Source organism: Enhydra lutris, unplaced genomic scaffold (assembly GCF_002288905.1).
Source record: "Enhydra lutris kenyoni isolate GAN:26980312 unplaced genomic scaffold, ASM228890v2 scaffoldscaffold41, whole genome shotgun sequence".
Taxonomy (NCBI): Eukaryota; Metazoa; Chordata; class Mammalia; order Carnivora; family Mustelidae; genus Enhydra; species Enhydra lutris.
Window position 1 is genome coordinate 6,565,598 of NW_019154125.1, and position 14,861 is coordinate 6,580,458.

At 42.2% G+C, this 14,861-nt stretch overlaps 1 protein-coding gene across 1 annotated transcript in view; it reads left to right on the forward strand.

Annotated features, from left to right (window-relative positions):
- Positions 1–14,861, forward strand: part of LOC111155430 (carbonic anhydrase 8) — an 85,539-nt gene that overhangs the window by 40,768 nt on the left and 29,910 nt on the right. The window contains exons 4-7 of the mRNA XM_022515585.1: positions 3,534–3,629; positions 9,067–9,129; positions 11,355–11,403; positions 13,618–13,730. Coding sequence (XP_022371293.1) covers positions 3,534–3,629; positions 9,067–9,129; positions 11,355–11,403; positions 13,618–13,730 — 321 coding nt within the window. The remainder of the gene's footprint in view (positions 1–3,533; positions 3,630–9,066; positions 9,130–11,354; positions 11,404–13,617; positions 13,731–14,861) is intronic.

A 14,861-nucleotide genomic window follows, 5' to 3' on the forward strand; every position in this document is an offset into this window, starting at 1 on the left:
ACCAAGACTCTAAGACTTGATTGCTGGTGCACAGACCTTTTGTGAGAGCATGTTGCCGCTCAGAATTTATCAATAGGGTTGCAGAAGTTCCCAGCATCCCCGCCTCCGTGCTCTGTAGTCTTCTCCATGGGCCAGACACACCCCAGAGCCCGTGTCTACCGTTAGGCTTTGAAGTTAGCTTCCTAGCTTCCACTTCCCAGTTCCCTCGACTGATAACAGCATCTGCTTGGACCTCTGCGATAGCCTCCCTTTGACTGGACGGGCCGCTTCAAACTCCGCTGTCCCTCTGCAGATCTTGGAGCACCTACCCTCACTGTTGTTCATATTCAGGAATAAATACACGTGCTCATATGTATTTGATCTAGGTCTGTCTTTTTCTGTGTAATTATTTTGTGAGGTATAGGGAAGCTAAAATTTTAAAAAAGGACAAAAATAAATGAGCAGAAGTTCTGGTATGTATTTTCTGATCCTCTGTGAATTGTTTTGTCACTCCGTGCCCCTTCCCTACAGCAACCCTGCTTGGGCTTAGGAGAGGAAATTCCAAACACTGTCATTTTAATTGTCAGGGTCCTTTGTCTTTATCCCTGTGGCTACTTGTCTTGTTCATATTTAAACCTCCATTTGTCTCCACACTTCCTGCTTGTTTACTTGTCTGTACAACCTGTGCATCGGTCAGGGTTCTCCAGAGGAACAAAATATATATTGAGACTACATATCTGAGACAGAGAGTGGGGGGAGGGAGAAACTAAGATTTGTTTTAAGGAACTGGCTCATGAGCTCACAGGAACTGGCAAGTCCAAAATCTGCAGGGCTGGTCATAGATTGGAAACTGGGGTAGAATTTGTGTGTTATAACCTGGAGGAAGGAGTATTTCTTCTTCTTCAGAGGACCTCAGTCTTTGCTCCCAAGCCTTCCATGAATTAGATGAAGCTTACCCACATTATGGGGATTAATCCACTTTACTAAAAGTCTACTGATTGAAGCATTATCACATCTTTTTTTTTTTTTTTAAAAGATTTTATTTATTTATTTGTCAGAGAGAGAGAGGGAGAGAGAGCAAGCACAGGCAGACAGAGTGGCAGCAGAGGCAGAGGGAGAAGCAGGCTCCCTGATGAGCAAGGAGCCCGATGCGGGACTCTATCCCAGGACGCCGGGATCATGACCTGAGCCGAAGGCAGCCGCCCAACCAACTGAGCCACCCAGGCGTCCCACATTATCACATCTTTAAAAAGCACCTTCACAGCAGCATCTAGACTTTTTTTTTTAGATTTTTTTTTTTTTTTTTTACATTTATTTGTCATAGAGAGCGAGTGAGCACACAAGCAGGGGGAGCGGCAGGCAGACCAGGCAGAAGGAGAAGCAGGCTTGCTGGGAGCCCAGTGTGAGGCTTGATCCCAGAACCCTGGGAATCATGACTTGAGCTGAAGGCAGACCCTTAACCCACTGAGCCATCCCAGGACCCCAGGATCATGACCTGAGCCGAAGACAGCTGAGCCACACAGACGCCCCTCAGTTTCCTTAATTTTAAATTAATTTCTTTTCTGTGTTCCAGGAACTCACCTATGATACTATGTTATATTTAGTTCTCATGTCTCCTTAGGTCCCTTTGTCACTGACATATTCTCAGGTTTTCTTGTTTCTCTTGACCTTGACTGTTCTGAAGAGCACAAAAGATATTTTGTATTAGGTCAAGTATTTTGTACACTGTCCCTCTGCTGGGATCCGTGTGATGTTTTTTTCCATGATTAGATGGGGTTATGGGTTATGGGGTGGGGGGGAGACCACGGGGGGAACGTATCATTTGCACCACATCCTGTCAACGGCGCACGCTGATGACTGAAGCTGCTGACCTTGCTCCCCTGATCCGGGGAGCGTTTGCCTGGTTTCTTCACTGTAAACTCAATCCCTGAAACAAAGTCACTGTGTGCAGCATCTGCTTATGGCGTGGGTACCCTCAATTTTTTAAATGCAAAAGACCGCCAAGCAGGTATGGAAGATCAGGTGTGAGTAAACAATGTTGCTGAGTTCTAAGGAGTGGCAAGGTGAAACACAAAAAGAAACCAGGGTTTTTGGGGGACTTGTTTTATTTTAGAAAAAAATACCCCATAATGTTGCTATGAGAAGTAAGAAAAACGTTGATTTGAACTTGGTGATTTGTCGAATAAAAATAGATTTCAACCTTGGGCCTTCTTTGTTTATTTAATTAAGTTAGTCGGTTCTTATCTGTACACTGTACACTTATCTGTACCCCTGGGACTTCATGCTATTGTTGCAGCCAGAAGAGGAAAGATTAAAATTGGTTTGTCTTTCATTATTAATTGAAACGTTATGGAGCATTCTTTTCTCAAAGGCAGTGCTTTGACAGTTGCATGTACTGGGCGGTCGCGGTCCATGTTGGCTTTTCATAGCCTGTCCTAGCTTGGCCTTGAATGTGGTCTTTTTCTAGGTTCCAGCTTCTATTACAGGCAGAGGACTTCATTGCCTCCCTCTAGCGGTCAGTTTAATAATCTCGCATTCTAGTAGGACAAATTCAGCTGTAGAAAAATCAGTGCCTATTCTCAACGATAACGTACCTTCATATTTTAATATGGATGCTAAAATGACATGGTGATTGAATTTTAGCTCTGTCCTTTTGGATTCGAACTGATTTTTAAACGAGGCAGTGTTTTAACGTGGTAAGTAACTATAACTTGATTAAAAGCTGTAGTGATGAAGATAGCATTCTCGGCAGAAGGTTGACCTAGCTACTGTTTTCCTAAGGACTTCAGTGGGCATTTGATTTGAACGAGGGAATTGAATTTGGCTTCTTGCCAGTGTTTTATCAGTGCTGTAGGAGCAAGTGCATGTTCTAGATAAACTTGAAAGCCACAAAGCTTTATGAAGCTAGGAGTGAGGGAGTCCCTCTAGAGCACTGTTTGTCATTCCTTCACAGATAAAACTTTATCTCTGGTGCAGGAAATGGCCTTCTTTTAGAGCTCTCCATCAACATTCATTAACAACATTACCATGACTTGAAGAAGATGCCGCATTATAGGGTGCTCTCTCTGTATATCCTTGGAGAGTTGAAATAATTTACCAGAATTTGAGGCTGGCTTTGTCGTGGTTCTGATGGAAATACCAGGTGACCCAGTATGTGATTTTGTGGGTATTAATCCCTGGAACGAGTGCTGGTATTTGTGCCCAGACCCGGGGTTTTGTCCTCTCGAAAACCAGAGGAGACAGCGTTTATGAAAGGCAAGGCGACTAAATCAATGAGCCTTCTGCCGGTCTCCTTAGATGTGCTCCTGATGAGGATTAAAGCGGAACTGAAGAGTCCGCAATCCACTGAGCATTGATAGCTGTTTGGAAATAAGGAGGAAAGACTCTTCGAGAACCTGGATTCCAGCAGTGGTCTGTGTGTGTCTGTTTGGGACACTTCCATTGCATGTGGTACCACAGAGATGTAACAGACCTCATTAAGGAGAAATTGATCTGTCCTTGAGGTTTTCACTAGAAATGCATTAATAACGAGACGACCCGTCTTGTTTCCCCAGCTCCATCTGATCCACTGGAACTCCACCCTGTTTGGCAGTATCGACGAGGCTGTGGGGAAGCCACATGGCATTGCCATCATTGCTTTGTTTGTTCAGGTAAATGGTCTCCTGCTGTGACTGTTCTGTTGTTCAGAGATCCTTATTTCTGATTCCTTGGCAGAATATTTTGTGCTCTCAGTTTTATTACTTCTTAAACTCCTGTGCAGAGAACACAGCTCATTTGAGAAGAGGACACCTGATTCTTCTGGCTCGCGAGAGAGCAGCCATATTCACGGGTAGCAAATTGTTCATTTAGTCTGTAGACATTTTTTTTCTAACTGGGCTTCAGGGTCTTTGGAGAAATGATGTTGAAAATGTCTCCTGAAGGCAGAGTTCATTTTATTAATGAAAAAGAATTTTAGAAAATGTTTTTGGATGCTGGCGCTTGCTGTGAAATTGAAGAAAAATCAATAATGTAATCATATAGTAGACTCTTTTAGCTCTTTGTTATTAATAATTTTTACTCCAAGATGATTTGAAGTGTCTGATCGAAAACACTGATAAAATAAGACTGGTGAAGATCTTGGTGGATACAGTCAATATAGAGTTTAGGTTTGAGCTCTGTAGTGGGCAAAGGATATTAATTAAATTTTGTGAAACATATAAAAAAAAGACTACCTACTTTCAAAAGTAAAAATTTAATCTAGTCCCCCACCCCTGCCATGAGTCTTTTTAACTTTGTCTTGTCTGTTGGATGTCCTAAAAGATGAAGAGGTAAAAGAGACCCTGCTTTCTCCTTCCCCATCCTACAGAGTGGTCCTACAAGGGCCAGAGAGGTCGGTCACAGATCACAGTCACACACAGATTTAGTGTCGCTGTCAAGACCAGAAACCATTGCTGTAACTGCAGTTCTGTGTGGTTCTGGGCTCTCCTTTTGGAGAATGTGAGACTAGAGCAGTCATATGAGAACAGTGATTGTCAGTAACTTAATTTTTCGAAGAAAGTGGGGCCTTTGCAAACCTGCTTTTTTGGTGTCGTATATATTTCAATAGTAATATTAAGCACAGCAGTTTTCCTTTATAAATTTCTCACTCAGGTATTTGTCTATTGACAGAAAGGTTTTAGCCTTTTAATATTTTAAAATCAGTATCTTGAAAATATGACACCTGTCACAGAATTTAAAAGCAAATTCCCAGAGTTTTAAATGAACCTTCTTACTCTTTACTTCATGGCTTCTTTTTTTTTATAGGCAAGAGCCTATTTTATAACTGCATTGTATAAGCAGAATAAAATCACGTTATCAAGACACTGGTAAAAATGTTTTGATGACTTCTAGTGTACTAAAGTAGTAACTATTGAAGTCTACTTTTGTAACCTGAAAAAATTAATAAAGTGCCCAAATTTGAGAAGTTGAGGCAATAGAAGTAGAAGGTAATGTCTTGTTATTAAAAAATAAGAATGAAATAAAATAAAATAAATAACTGAACACTCACATCAAGAGGAGAAATAAACATGTTCATTTTATCTCTGGAGTTGGAATTATTAAATATTTGTGAATGGAATTAAATACGAGAATATTCTCACTTCCTTATCCTTAGCATAGGTCAGGTGGCATAGGCTGATAGAGCACTAGGCTGAAAGCCAGGGCTCTGGGAACCAGCATCAGTATTCCAGGAAGAACCTCATGGTTGTAGGCCCCAGGGAAGCTTATGAGCACGTGCACCTGTTCTAACTTTCCCCGAGTTTGCTGTGAGGAGCCATTCTCATTACCTATGAGAGAGTCAACTTACAGAAAGTCCGAGAGCAGAATCTCATGAAAGAAAGAAGGACTGATGAGGAGTGTCCACTGAAGTGGAGACGAGAGGGACTGAAGTCCATCTGGGGCTCTCACACTTCAGCAGGAGGAGTGGGGGAACGGGAGGCAGGGGGGAGGCGGGGGGAGGCAGGGGGGAGGCAGGGGCGGTGAGCGTAGGTTTCCCTTTCAAGAAGCATGGCTCAAGAAAAGAAAGACAGATGGGGGTAATAACTCATGCTGATGTATAGGAAAGTTCTCTTTGTCTCATTTCAAGATCTGCGATCTGCCTATATGTTTATTCTGAGCAAAAAGCATGAGTGCAGATGCAGAGTTTAAAAATACTGGGAAAAAAAGGGATACTTGATATGTAAGAGTTCTGGAGGAGACAAGAAGATGCTGGATAGAGAGCTTTTGTGGGTAGACTAACCTCGGAAATTAGGGGCATCCACACTTTAACCAGAGCAGAGCAGGAAGAAAGAGTGGGTAGAAACGGGATGGATTTAAAGGTGAAGAAAGGCATGAAGTTAGAGGAGCTCATGCTTGATGACCTTCATCATCTCTGAGACACATGAAGCGGAATTATTTCTAGAGCAAGGGAAGCATGGGTGTGGAGTTGGGTTTTGAAATAGCCCAGAGGGGAGTGGTAACAGAGGTGACAGTCAGTGTGGGAGACCCACTTGAGACTGAACATCATAGATGGTGCAGGACGAGATCTTGTGGCTTGTTTCTCTATCCAAGTAGAAGAGTAGAAAACTTCTCAAGAATTGTTGAATTGATCTCTTGCAGAGCAGATGGCTTAGGATGACACAGGGATGAGAGAATGGAGGATGGCTAGAGAGGTGTCAGGAAGGGAAAGAGACAAAGCCAAGAGGCCCCTGGGAGCCGTGGCTCCTTAGATCAGTGAATGGGGAGAGAGAGAGAGAGGAGAGGGTAAGAGCTGCATGGATGAGAAGCTGTGGTCAAAGGGAACGGTCTTCAGAGCGGAAGTTTTCAGAGGGAAAACAAATTCAGGGAATGTTCTCAGGATGAGTGCCGAGGTAGAATGGGGCTGGAAGCCACGGGCTAGGGGTAAAGACACATTCCAGAGAGTCGAGGTCCTCTTAGTGATTGCAGGAGGTGAGGACGACGAGGGGGTGACCAGTGGGTCATTTTTTTAAAGAGGTGGTGACAGTATAACTTCGCCCCAAGTAGAGCCTGGTAGTATCTGAGGAGGATGGTCCAGTCCGAGGAGGACAGCCTCGTGCCCATGGGTCAGAGTGTGCATCGGAGGGTACCCACAGGGTACTGACCTCTGCTTTCAGCCTTGTCTCTGGGGGAGACCGCACAGCGTCCACTCGGAAGGCCCGGGTGAGCTGGGCCTTGAGCAGCCCTGAGGGCTTCACACAGTCCAGCAGGCAGTGGCCCCTGTTGCAGAGGGCACAGTGGAAATGAGGTGAGGTCAGAGTGAGAGGTGGAAAAGCACGGGCCAGGGCCGGGCAGGGTTGATGGGGTCATTTTGGATAGTGAGGGGTAAGGAGGTAATGGGTCTCCTGGTTCTTGGCTGACTCTGGGCACCAGGCTATGTTGTCACCTGGGCTGCTCTAGGATTTCGGGGGCTGGGCTGCACAGAGTAGCATCTATACTCGCTTTGTTGGGTCGTTATCACCTCTTCCCACAGAAATCCGGCAAAGACGGAAAGGGAAGTGATGCCACAAGAGCTAGAGTTTGTTGCAAGATTTAAAACTCTTGCCCATAAAGTACGGAATCTTTAGAGAAGGAGGAGCCTGAGATACTACTACTCTCCATAAAAACTGTATTTGATGCTGTTTGGCATTCTAAGTAAGGATAATAGTGGGTGATAGTAATTGAATTAGGACGGTCTTTGCCCTTTTCTGAGGTCTTTGTTGTCTTATCTTCAACCCCATCGCTTTTATCCTCAGTACCCCACCCCTCCCCCACTGGATAGACCAGGAAGCTGAAGGATAGAGAGGTTAAGTAAACTTGTTTCCGCCTGAACACTGAGTCAGGCTCAGAACCTGGGCATCCTGTGAGGGCAGCCTTGCTCCTGAACCTCTCCAGTATGTAGCCCTACTGGATTCGGATAAGGATAAGTTGTAATCTGAGAGGAGATGCATGGAAGGAAAAACATCGGCCAAGGTGAAGTCCTCCAAGTGCTACCTCACTGTTAAACCAGTACAATGAAGAGGAAGGTCCACTGCCTCCAAAGGTCAGGCCCAGGACTCTGCACTCATTCGTGCATTTGCCTCAAGTATTATTTTCTTAACTTTAGAGAATTCATTTTCCATCTTTTGAGCCTGTCTGAGGAATTGCAGACACTTGGGAAATAGTTAAGTCTGGACTCTTTTGAACTGATCGGCCTATCTTAGGTTATGTAAGTGTCTTGTCTCGTCTCTTTCCTCTCTGATGCCCCTTCACCTGGCATATTTCACACTTGGTGCATGTGGAGAGAAACGGAGAACGTTGAAAGGTTGACAGCTTTTCTAGCTCCTGTAGGTCATCCTGCACAAATGTGTGGGGCAGAAAAAAAGCATATAATAACATTGTTTATCTCAGATTTTAAATTATCTCCTGTTGCTATTGTCCTCCATTATCATGGGCCATTGAAACCTGGTTGAAAAGTGGAGATCAGATGGCACTTACAGTTTTTAAAAGTTAAAGTCAGGAATACTTAATGTCAAATTTCTTTTGAAATCTCACATTCTGTGGAGCATTTTTTACACTAAAAATATGTAATGATACATAATGTTTTAAAATAGAAAGCTATGAGCAGCATATTTTGATGAATTTAAGAATAAAATGGTGGTTATACAATTATGTCCAGTCTTTTTAAAAAGGTTTTATTTATTTATTTGAGAGAGAGAGAGAGAGAGACTGAACACGAGCGGGGGTTGGGGGAGAGGGAAAAAGGGAGAGAGAGAAGCAAGCTATCCACTGAGCAGGGAGCCCGACGCAGGTCTCAATCCCAGGACCCTGGGATCATGACCTGAGCCAAAGGCAGATGCTTAACAACAGATCCACCCACCACCCCCAGTATAGGTACAGTCTTTATAACAATGATCTAGAAATGCCAGAGGTAAAAAAATGAAACAGTCTGAAATGTGATGAGCAATTTTAATTTAGAAATATCCTTGAAATATTAAATTGCAGTATTATATCCTTTGATATACAGTTGTCCCTTGAACAAACTTGACTTTGAAACTGCACAGGTCCACTTATGCATGAATTTTTTTATAGTACTGTAAATATATTTTCCTTTTTTTAGGATTTTCATAATAACATTTTCTTTTCTCTAGCTTATTGTAAGAATAGAGTAATAATACATGTCACATTCAAAAATACATGTTAATTGACTGCTGTTATCAGTAAGGCTTCTGGTCAACAGTGGGCTATTAGCAGTTAAGTTTTGAGGGGAGTCAAACATTGTACATGATTTCCAACAGCACAGGGGTCAGTGCCCTTAACCCCCTCATTGTTCAGGGGTCGGCTGCAGATCGCACAGTGGGTAGTAATCTCTACCTAGTAAGATGAATTTAGAATGAATTCTCGAAAATGTCTTAGAACTAATACTTTCTTGTACTAGTCTCTCTTACAACTTTAATCGCCCTCTGTAGATGCTGACCTGGTTATTAATGAAAAGGTCATTTATTCCTAGAGAAGGAAATTCAGGAGGACTTGAGCTTCACTTTCTGTTAGTTCTTTTGAATGAAAGCGGAGTATTTAAAGATAGTTATGGTATGGTTTATGCTTTATGTATTGCAGATAGGAAAAGAACACGTAGGCTTGAAGGCTGTGACTGAAATCCTCCAGGATATTCAGTACAAGGTAAGTCCTTATTTAAAAGAAAATAAAAATACCGGTTATGAAAGCAGTCCCCAAGACCACTCTCAGATTTGATGATGCGCACAAAGGACTCACACAGTAGCTGTTACTCTTCTGGTTGTGGTTTATGACAGAGGAAAGACACAAATCAAAAAGGAGGACAGTGCGGAGGCGCATGGGGCTAAGTCCAGGAGACACCAGTCATAAGCTTCCAGCTGTGCCCTCCCAGTGGAATCACGGGATGAACCTAACTCTTTCGACTGTGGTATGCCACAGCTCATTTGAAGTGTGACCAACTAGAGAAGCTCGCTGAACCTTTGTGTACAGGGATTTTATTAGGAGTCCGTTATGTGGGCATGAAGTGTCTGTGTAACTAACCCCAGCCTCACCCCCTGCCCCAGCCAAACCAAGCCTTCATCATAAATCACATTGTCAGGATAAACTCCTCTGGTCCAACTGGTACAGCGTGGCCCAAGGCCTCTGGCATACGGAAACACTCTTATCAGGCAGAATATTCCAAGACCTCAGAGCCAATCAAGGCCAGTCCTCAAGACAGGCTGCTTTTTGAGCATTCCAGGCCTGTGGAATTAACCCCTTCCGCCCATTGGTTATAGGAAAGTTGTGTAATTGAAACAAAAATTATGGCAACTATACTAAAAAGTATTTATGTTAAAAAACGAAAAAAGGCAAGTATGCATAAGCTGTAAGATCAGGTATCGCAGAGAAGGTGATTTAGTTTGATACAATTCTGTAGTGATTCAGCCCAGCTTTGCTGGGAAGCCAAGCTCTGTTATATAACCAGTGCTTTTCACGTGCACGTTGAATCTATGGAATCTGAGTGGCCTCGGAGGGCAGTAGTTTAATCCTCAAGAGCTACTGCAGAGACAGTGCAGAGATTCGAAGACCAAGACCCACGGCCGATCCAAAAATCAATCTGGAAGTGAAGTCTGATTAGCTTGAGGCTGGTGCAAGCCCAGGGTGTCTTGGACGAGGGAAAAAACGTCTACCAGAGATTTCCCGAGCAGGCTTAGAATGAATCCAGCTACCAAGGGAAAGCACAGACTAGTCAAAAAGCTGGTAAGAAGGGGGAAGGACACATTTTGACTGACATTTGTCTAATAGAAATGGGTTGAGAAATTTTCTTTCATTGCTTCAGCTCATACGACCTCTATCTTTATGGAATACAGGGGGCTGGTGGGAAGCAAGTAAGCTGGATTCTTACAAAGTGTCAAACTGTTCCTAGAAGTAAGGAAGAGACTAAGAGGTTACGTATTAACTTGTTATGTCTGCTTTGACAGAGTAATCTTACAAGAGACCTCCAGCTATCATGACAGGTCTGTTTGCCTCTAGGGCATGAGCAATTTAAGGGACATTTAAAATAATGATTGCAAATGTGATGATTGAACAATGGCACAAGTATTTTATTGAAATTATTTTATTGAAATTTAAATACAACTTTGATAAAAGTTGATAAGAATTGAATATATTTTTTTAAAAATTTAGTCATTTGAGAAAGAGAGCGCATAAGCTGGAGGGGCAGGCCGAGGGAGAGAGAATCTCAAGCAGACTCCATGCTGAGTGCAGAGCCTGTCTCAGGGCTCGAGCACAGGACCCTGAGATCACGACCTGAACAAAAACCAAGAGACAGATGCTTAACCGACTGTGCCACCCAGGCGTTAGTAGAATTGAATATTTTCATTCAGGTGTTAGTTCTCCCTCTCTGGAGAAAAGAGGATCTCCAATAGATCATAGAGACAAGTTACCAAATGCAAAGGAAACAGAATGAGAATTTAGGAGGCAGGTTGTAATGCCAAAAAGGTTAAGAGCTGAGGTCAGAGTAGCAGGAGGAAGGTCATTTCTAAAGAATTCTCTGAACCAGGTTCAGGCATTTTACACCAAAACCCAGGTCTTTGGTGTGGATGTGCTTAGGAGCAGGAAAACTGGGACAGACAACACAGTAGACAGACAATTGTAAATTTCACTCTGAAATTGTAGGGAGAATTGAACTGTGGTCGCAATGACATAGCCATGGAGTCAGAACAGGAGTGTCCTGTTGGAATCAGTCACTGCAGCTCCCCTGAGAAGACAGAGTGGGACGTCTATAGACATCTGGAGTCCGGGATGCCATTCAGAAAAGATGTCAACCTGGGTCCTTAGAGCTAGTAATTTTTTTATTCTAAAATTGAGGAATCTTATGATAATATATGGTGAATTTTTTTCTTTTTCAGGGGAAGTCCAAAACGATACCCTGCTTTAATCCTAACACTTTACTACCAGGTAGGTGTTAATCTCGGTCGTGTAAGAAGGATTTTAACTGTGTGAATATGATTGCGTTGTTTCCTTCCGAATACATACGACTATATATTATTAGTTAATAAAGTTTCTTTACAGTTTACATTCTCTGTCCTAGGTAGTACTTTCAGATTGCTCTAAACGTGAGTAACCTTTTGAAACAAACATTTTGTCACTTTTTCCATTATTCTCTGAAGAGTTTCTTTTGGATTTTCATTTGCAAGAATTGCTACCTCTGTGTAAAGCATGAGTGTAATAACGTAACATTAATATACTTCTAGGATTGGTCAGTGAGGTTCTTACTAATCTCTAGAGTGAAATAAAGTTTATATCTAATTATAAGGTAAAGTCTTTGCAGTGCTACTATCATACAGATGTTACTCTTAATTACTTAGGTATACCTAAACATGTTAAGAACTCGGTATAAAATACTCAAAGCATAGTTTGTAGTTAAAGGTGGTTTTGTATAAAATTTTGGTCTTCATATTTCTCTGCCTAAATTATATGCTGTTTCTCATTGTTTTAAACAAAACCACGTAGGCTGATGCATTGTATCATCTGTGGCCTACAACAAACCAGTTTTTGCCATGTGTTGAACATCTCTCCATCATATTTGATCATGAATTCCTCTAATGCAGAACTAAAAGATTTCTTTTGTCCTGTCATAATAGGACCTCAGTATTTTGCTGTTGAGGGAGATGTATAGAGAGAGCTAGAACAGAATGTTTATTTTTATTTTTATTTTTTAACAGTAAAAATTGCTTTATTATCACAGAATGCCTTTAGATTCTTTTAAAATCATTGCATGTAAAAATGCAAAAACTTCTCTTTACTGTTTTTTTAATTAACATATAATGCATTATTTGCTTCAGGGTTAGAGGTGTGTGAATCCTCAGTCTTACACAATTCACAGCACTCACCATAGCACATACCTTCCCCAGTGTCCATAACCCAACCACCGCATCCCTCCCCCAACTCCCCGTCAACCCTCAGTTTGTTCCCTGAGATTAAGAGTCTCTTCTGGTTTGTCTCCCTCCCGGGTCCCATCTTGTTTCATTTTTCCCTCCTTCCCCCCACGAACCCCTGCCCTGCCTCTCAAATTCCTCCTATGAGAGAGATCATATATATTATGCTAAGCAAAATAAGTCAGTCAGAGAAAGACAATTATCATAGAACAGAATGTTTAAAAGTGCAGTCTTTGAAGTCAGACGGCTTGGTGTTGAACCTGGCTCTGCCAGTTATTAGCTGAGTGACCTTGGGCAAATTATGTCACCCTCTGTGCTTCAGTTTCCCCATCTGGAAAACAGGGCTAACAATAATACCTGTCTCATTGGTTTGCTGTGAGGGTTGAATGAATTCATGTGAAATACTTAGAAGAGTGCCTCACAGGTAGTAAGGGTGGATTAGGTATGAATAAGTCAGGGAAATTCTTCAGTATAGTAAAAAACAACACAGATACATGTCTTCTAAAGTGACCAAACCTGGGATGGCTGGGTGGCTCAGTTGGTTAAGCGTCTGTCTTTGGCTCGGCATGATCCCAGGGTCCTGGGATCGGATCCCATATCGGGCTCCTTGCCCAGCAGGGTGCCTGCTTCTGCTCTGCCTGCTGTTCTCCCTGCTTGTGCTCACTCTCTTAATCTCTCCCTCTCTCTCCGACAAATGAATAAATACAATCTTAAAAATAAAGAGGGGCCCCTGGGTGGCTCAGTGGGTGAAAGCCTTTGCCTTCGGCTCAGGTCATGATCTCAGGGTCATGGGATCGAGTCCCGCATCGGGCTCTCTGCTCAGCAGGGAGCCTGCTTCCCTCTCTTTCTGCCTACTGCTCTGCCTGCTTGTGATCTCTCTCTGTCAAATAAATAAGTAAAATCTTTAAAAAAAATGAAGAAAGTGACTGAACTGGACCTATATGTACACATATGTATGAGTCTATCAACTTTGTAGAGCCGTCTTTGGCTCACAGAGTGATCATGGTTCGAAATCAGTATCAATAGTAGAACGAGGGCTCATCGTATTTTCCCATTGGTTATTTTCTCCGTGACGATCAGTTTAAGAATACAGGTGTGAGGCTGTAGTTTAAAATGACCTCATTCTGAAAAGTGTTGTTTAGACGATTTGTAATTCTGGAAAGTTATTGTTGGCCTCCTCCAAAGTATTATTAATTAACTTACTTTTTCGTGCCATGTCCACCCGGTTGCACAGATCCTTTGCTTCGGGATTATTGGGTATATGAAGGCTCTCTTACCATTCCGCCTTGCAGTGAAGGTGTTACCTGGATATTATTCCGATATCCTTTAACGATATCCCAGCTGCAGGTGAGTACAGCATTTTAAATCGTTCAGAAGAAGTTCTGAGTTAAAGGTTAAATATTGTTTCTGTAAAAGGGAAATGTCTGTTTTATGTCTTAGCTTCCTTTAGATCAGTCACATCTCCACAGATGAAAGTTAGATGTCTTGAACCAGTGAAAGCAATCGAAAGGTCAGGGATGAATAAAACCCAGCTATCGTTTATGATCTGTATTTTAAAAGTTAGTTTTTATAGAGTAAATAGAAGTCACTGTAATAGTCAGACTTTTGATTAGTCTAGTTATTTCTTTGTGTGGGATTCCCCAGCAGTGGAGAGGAGAAAGGTCTTGGAAGTGAAAATGTTGGTTATTTCTGTGAGTCATGGGGCTTCGTGATACTTCTTTCTTGGCTTGCACAGGAAGAGTTCTGTAAGCAGAAGGGTGAAGGAGGTAAAAAGAATGCTCTGGAAAGAGCTGGATTGTTCTCCACCTCCACTTCTGGTCTCACCTTGGGCTTGGCCTCGGTGCTCTAAAGGCTGATGCACAGTGGGTGGGGGCACTGAGTTGAACTGTCATGGGATGTTAGCTGGTGGAACATGAGGCAACATCATTACAATATGTTTAAATAGTGATTTTGATATTATTACAAAAGAGGTGCTTTAAATGTCTCCTGTCCTCCAGGGATCTAAGGGATGTGTTCTAAAAGGCTGTATTTTTTCCTTCATGATCAACCTCAGAAGCCTTAGACTGTACTCCAAACAAATGAAGTTTCCTTTAGAGACCTTTTTTTTTTTTTAACAAATTTTTATTACATCTCCTATCACTTTCTAAGAACCTCAAGTTTATTAACTACTCAGTAAAGCCATCCTTTGCTTGTCCTTAAATCTTCAAAATCCTTTCAACCTTTAACAGTTTCTTCTTCTTTTTGTTTTTCTAAGGATTGATTTTAAAACTTCCCAAATTAGCTTCTCCAGCCTTTTACAGACTTCGATCACACCACCTTGAGGCTTTTATATTTTTAATATGACAGATCCCTTATTTATTCATTTATCCTTGTGTTCTTCAAAGAAGCTATTCCTGAGTGCCAAGCAGACACACAAAGAATATGGAGATTAAAACAGTTTTTATCCTCAAGATATTTACAAGAATGGAAGAGACAAAG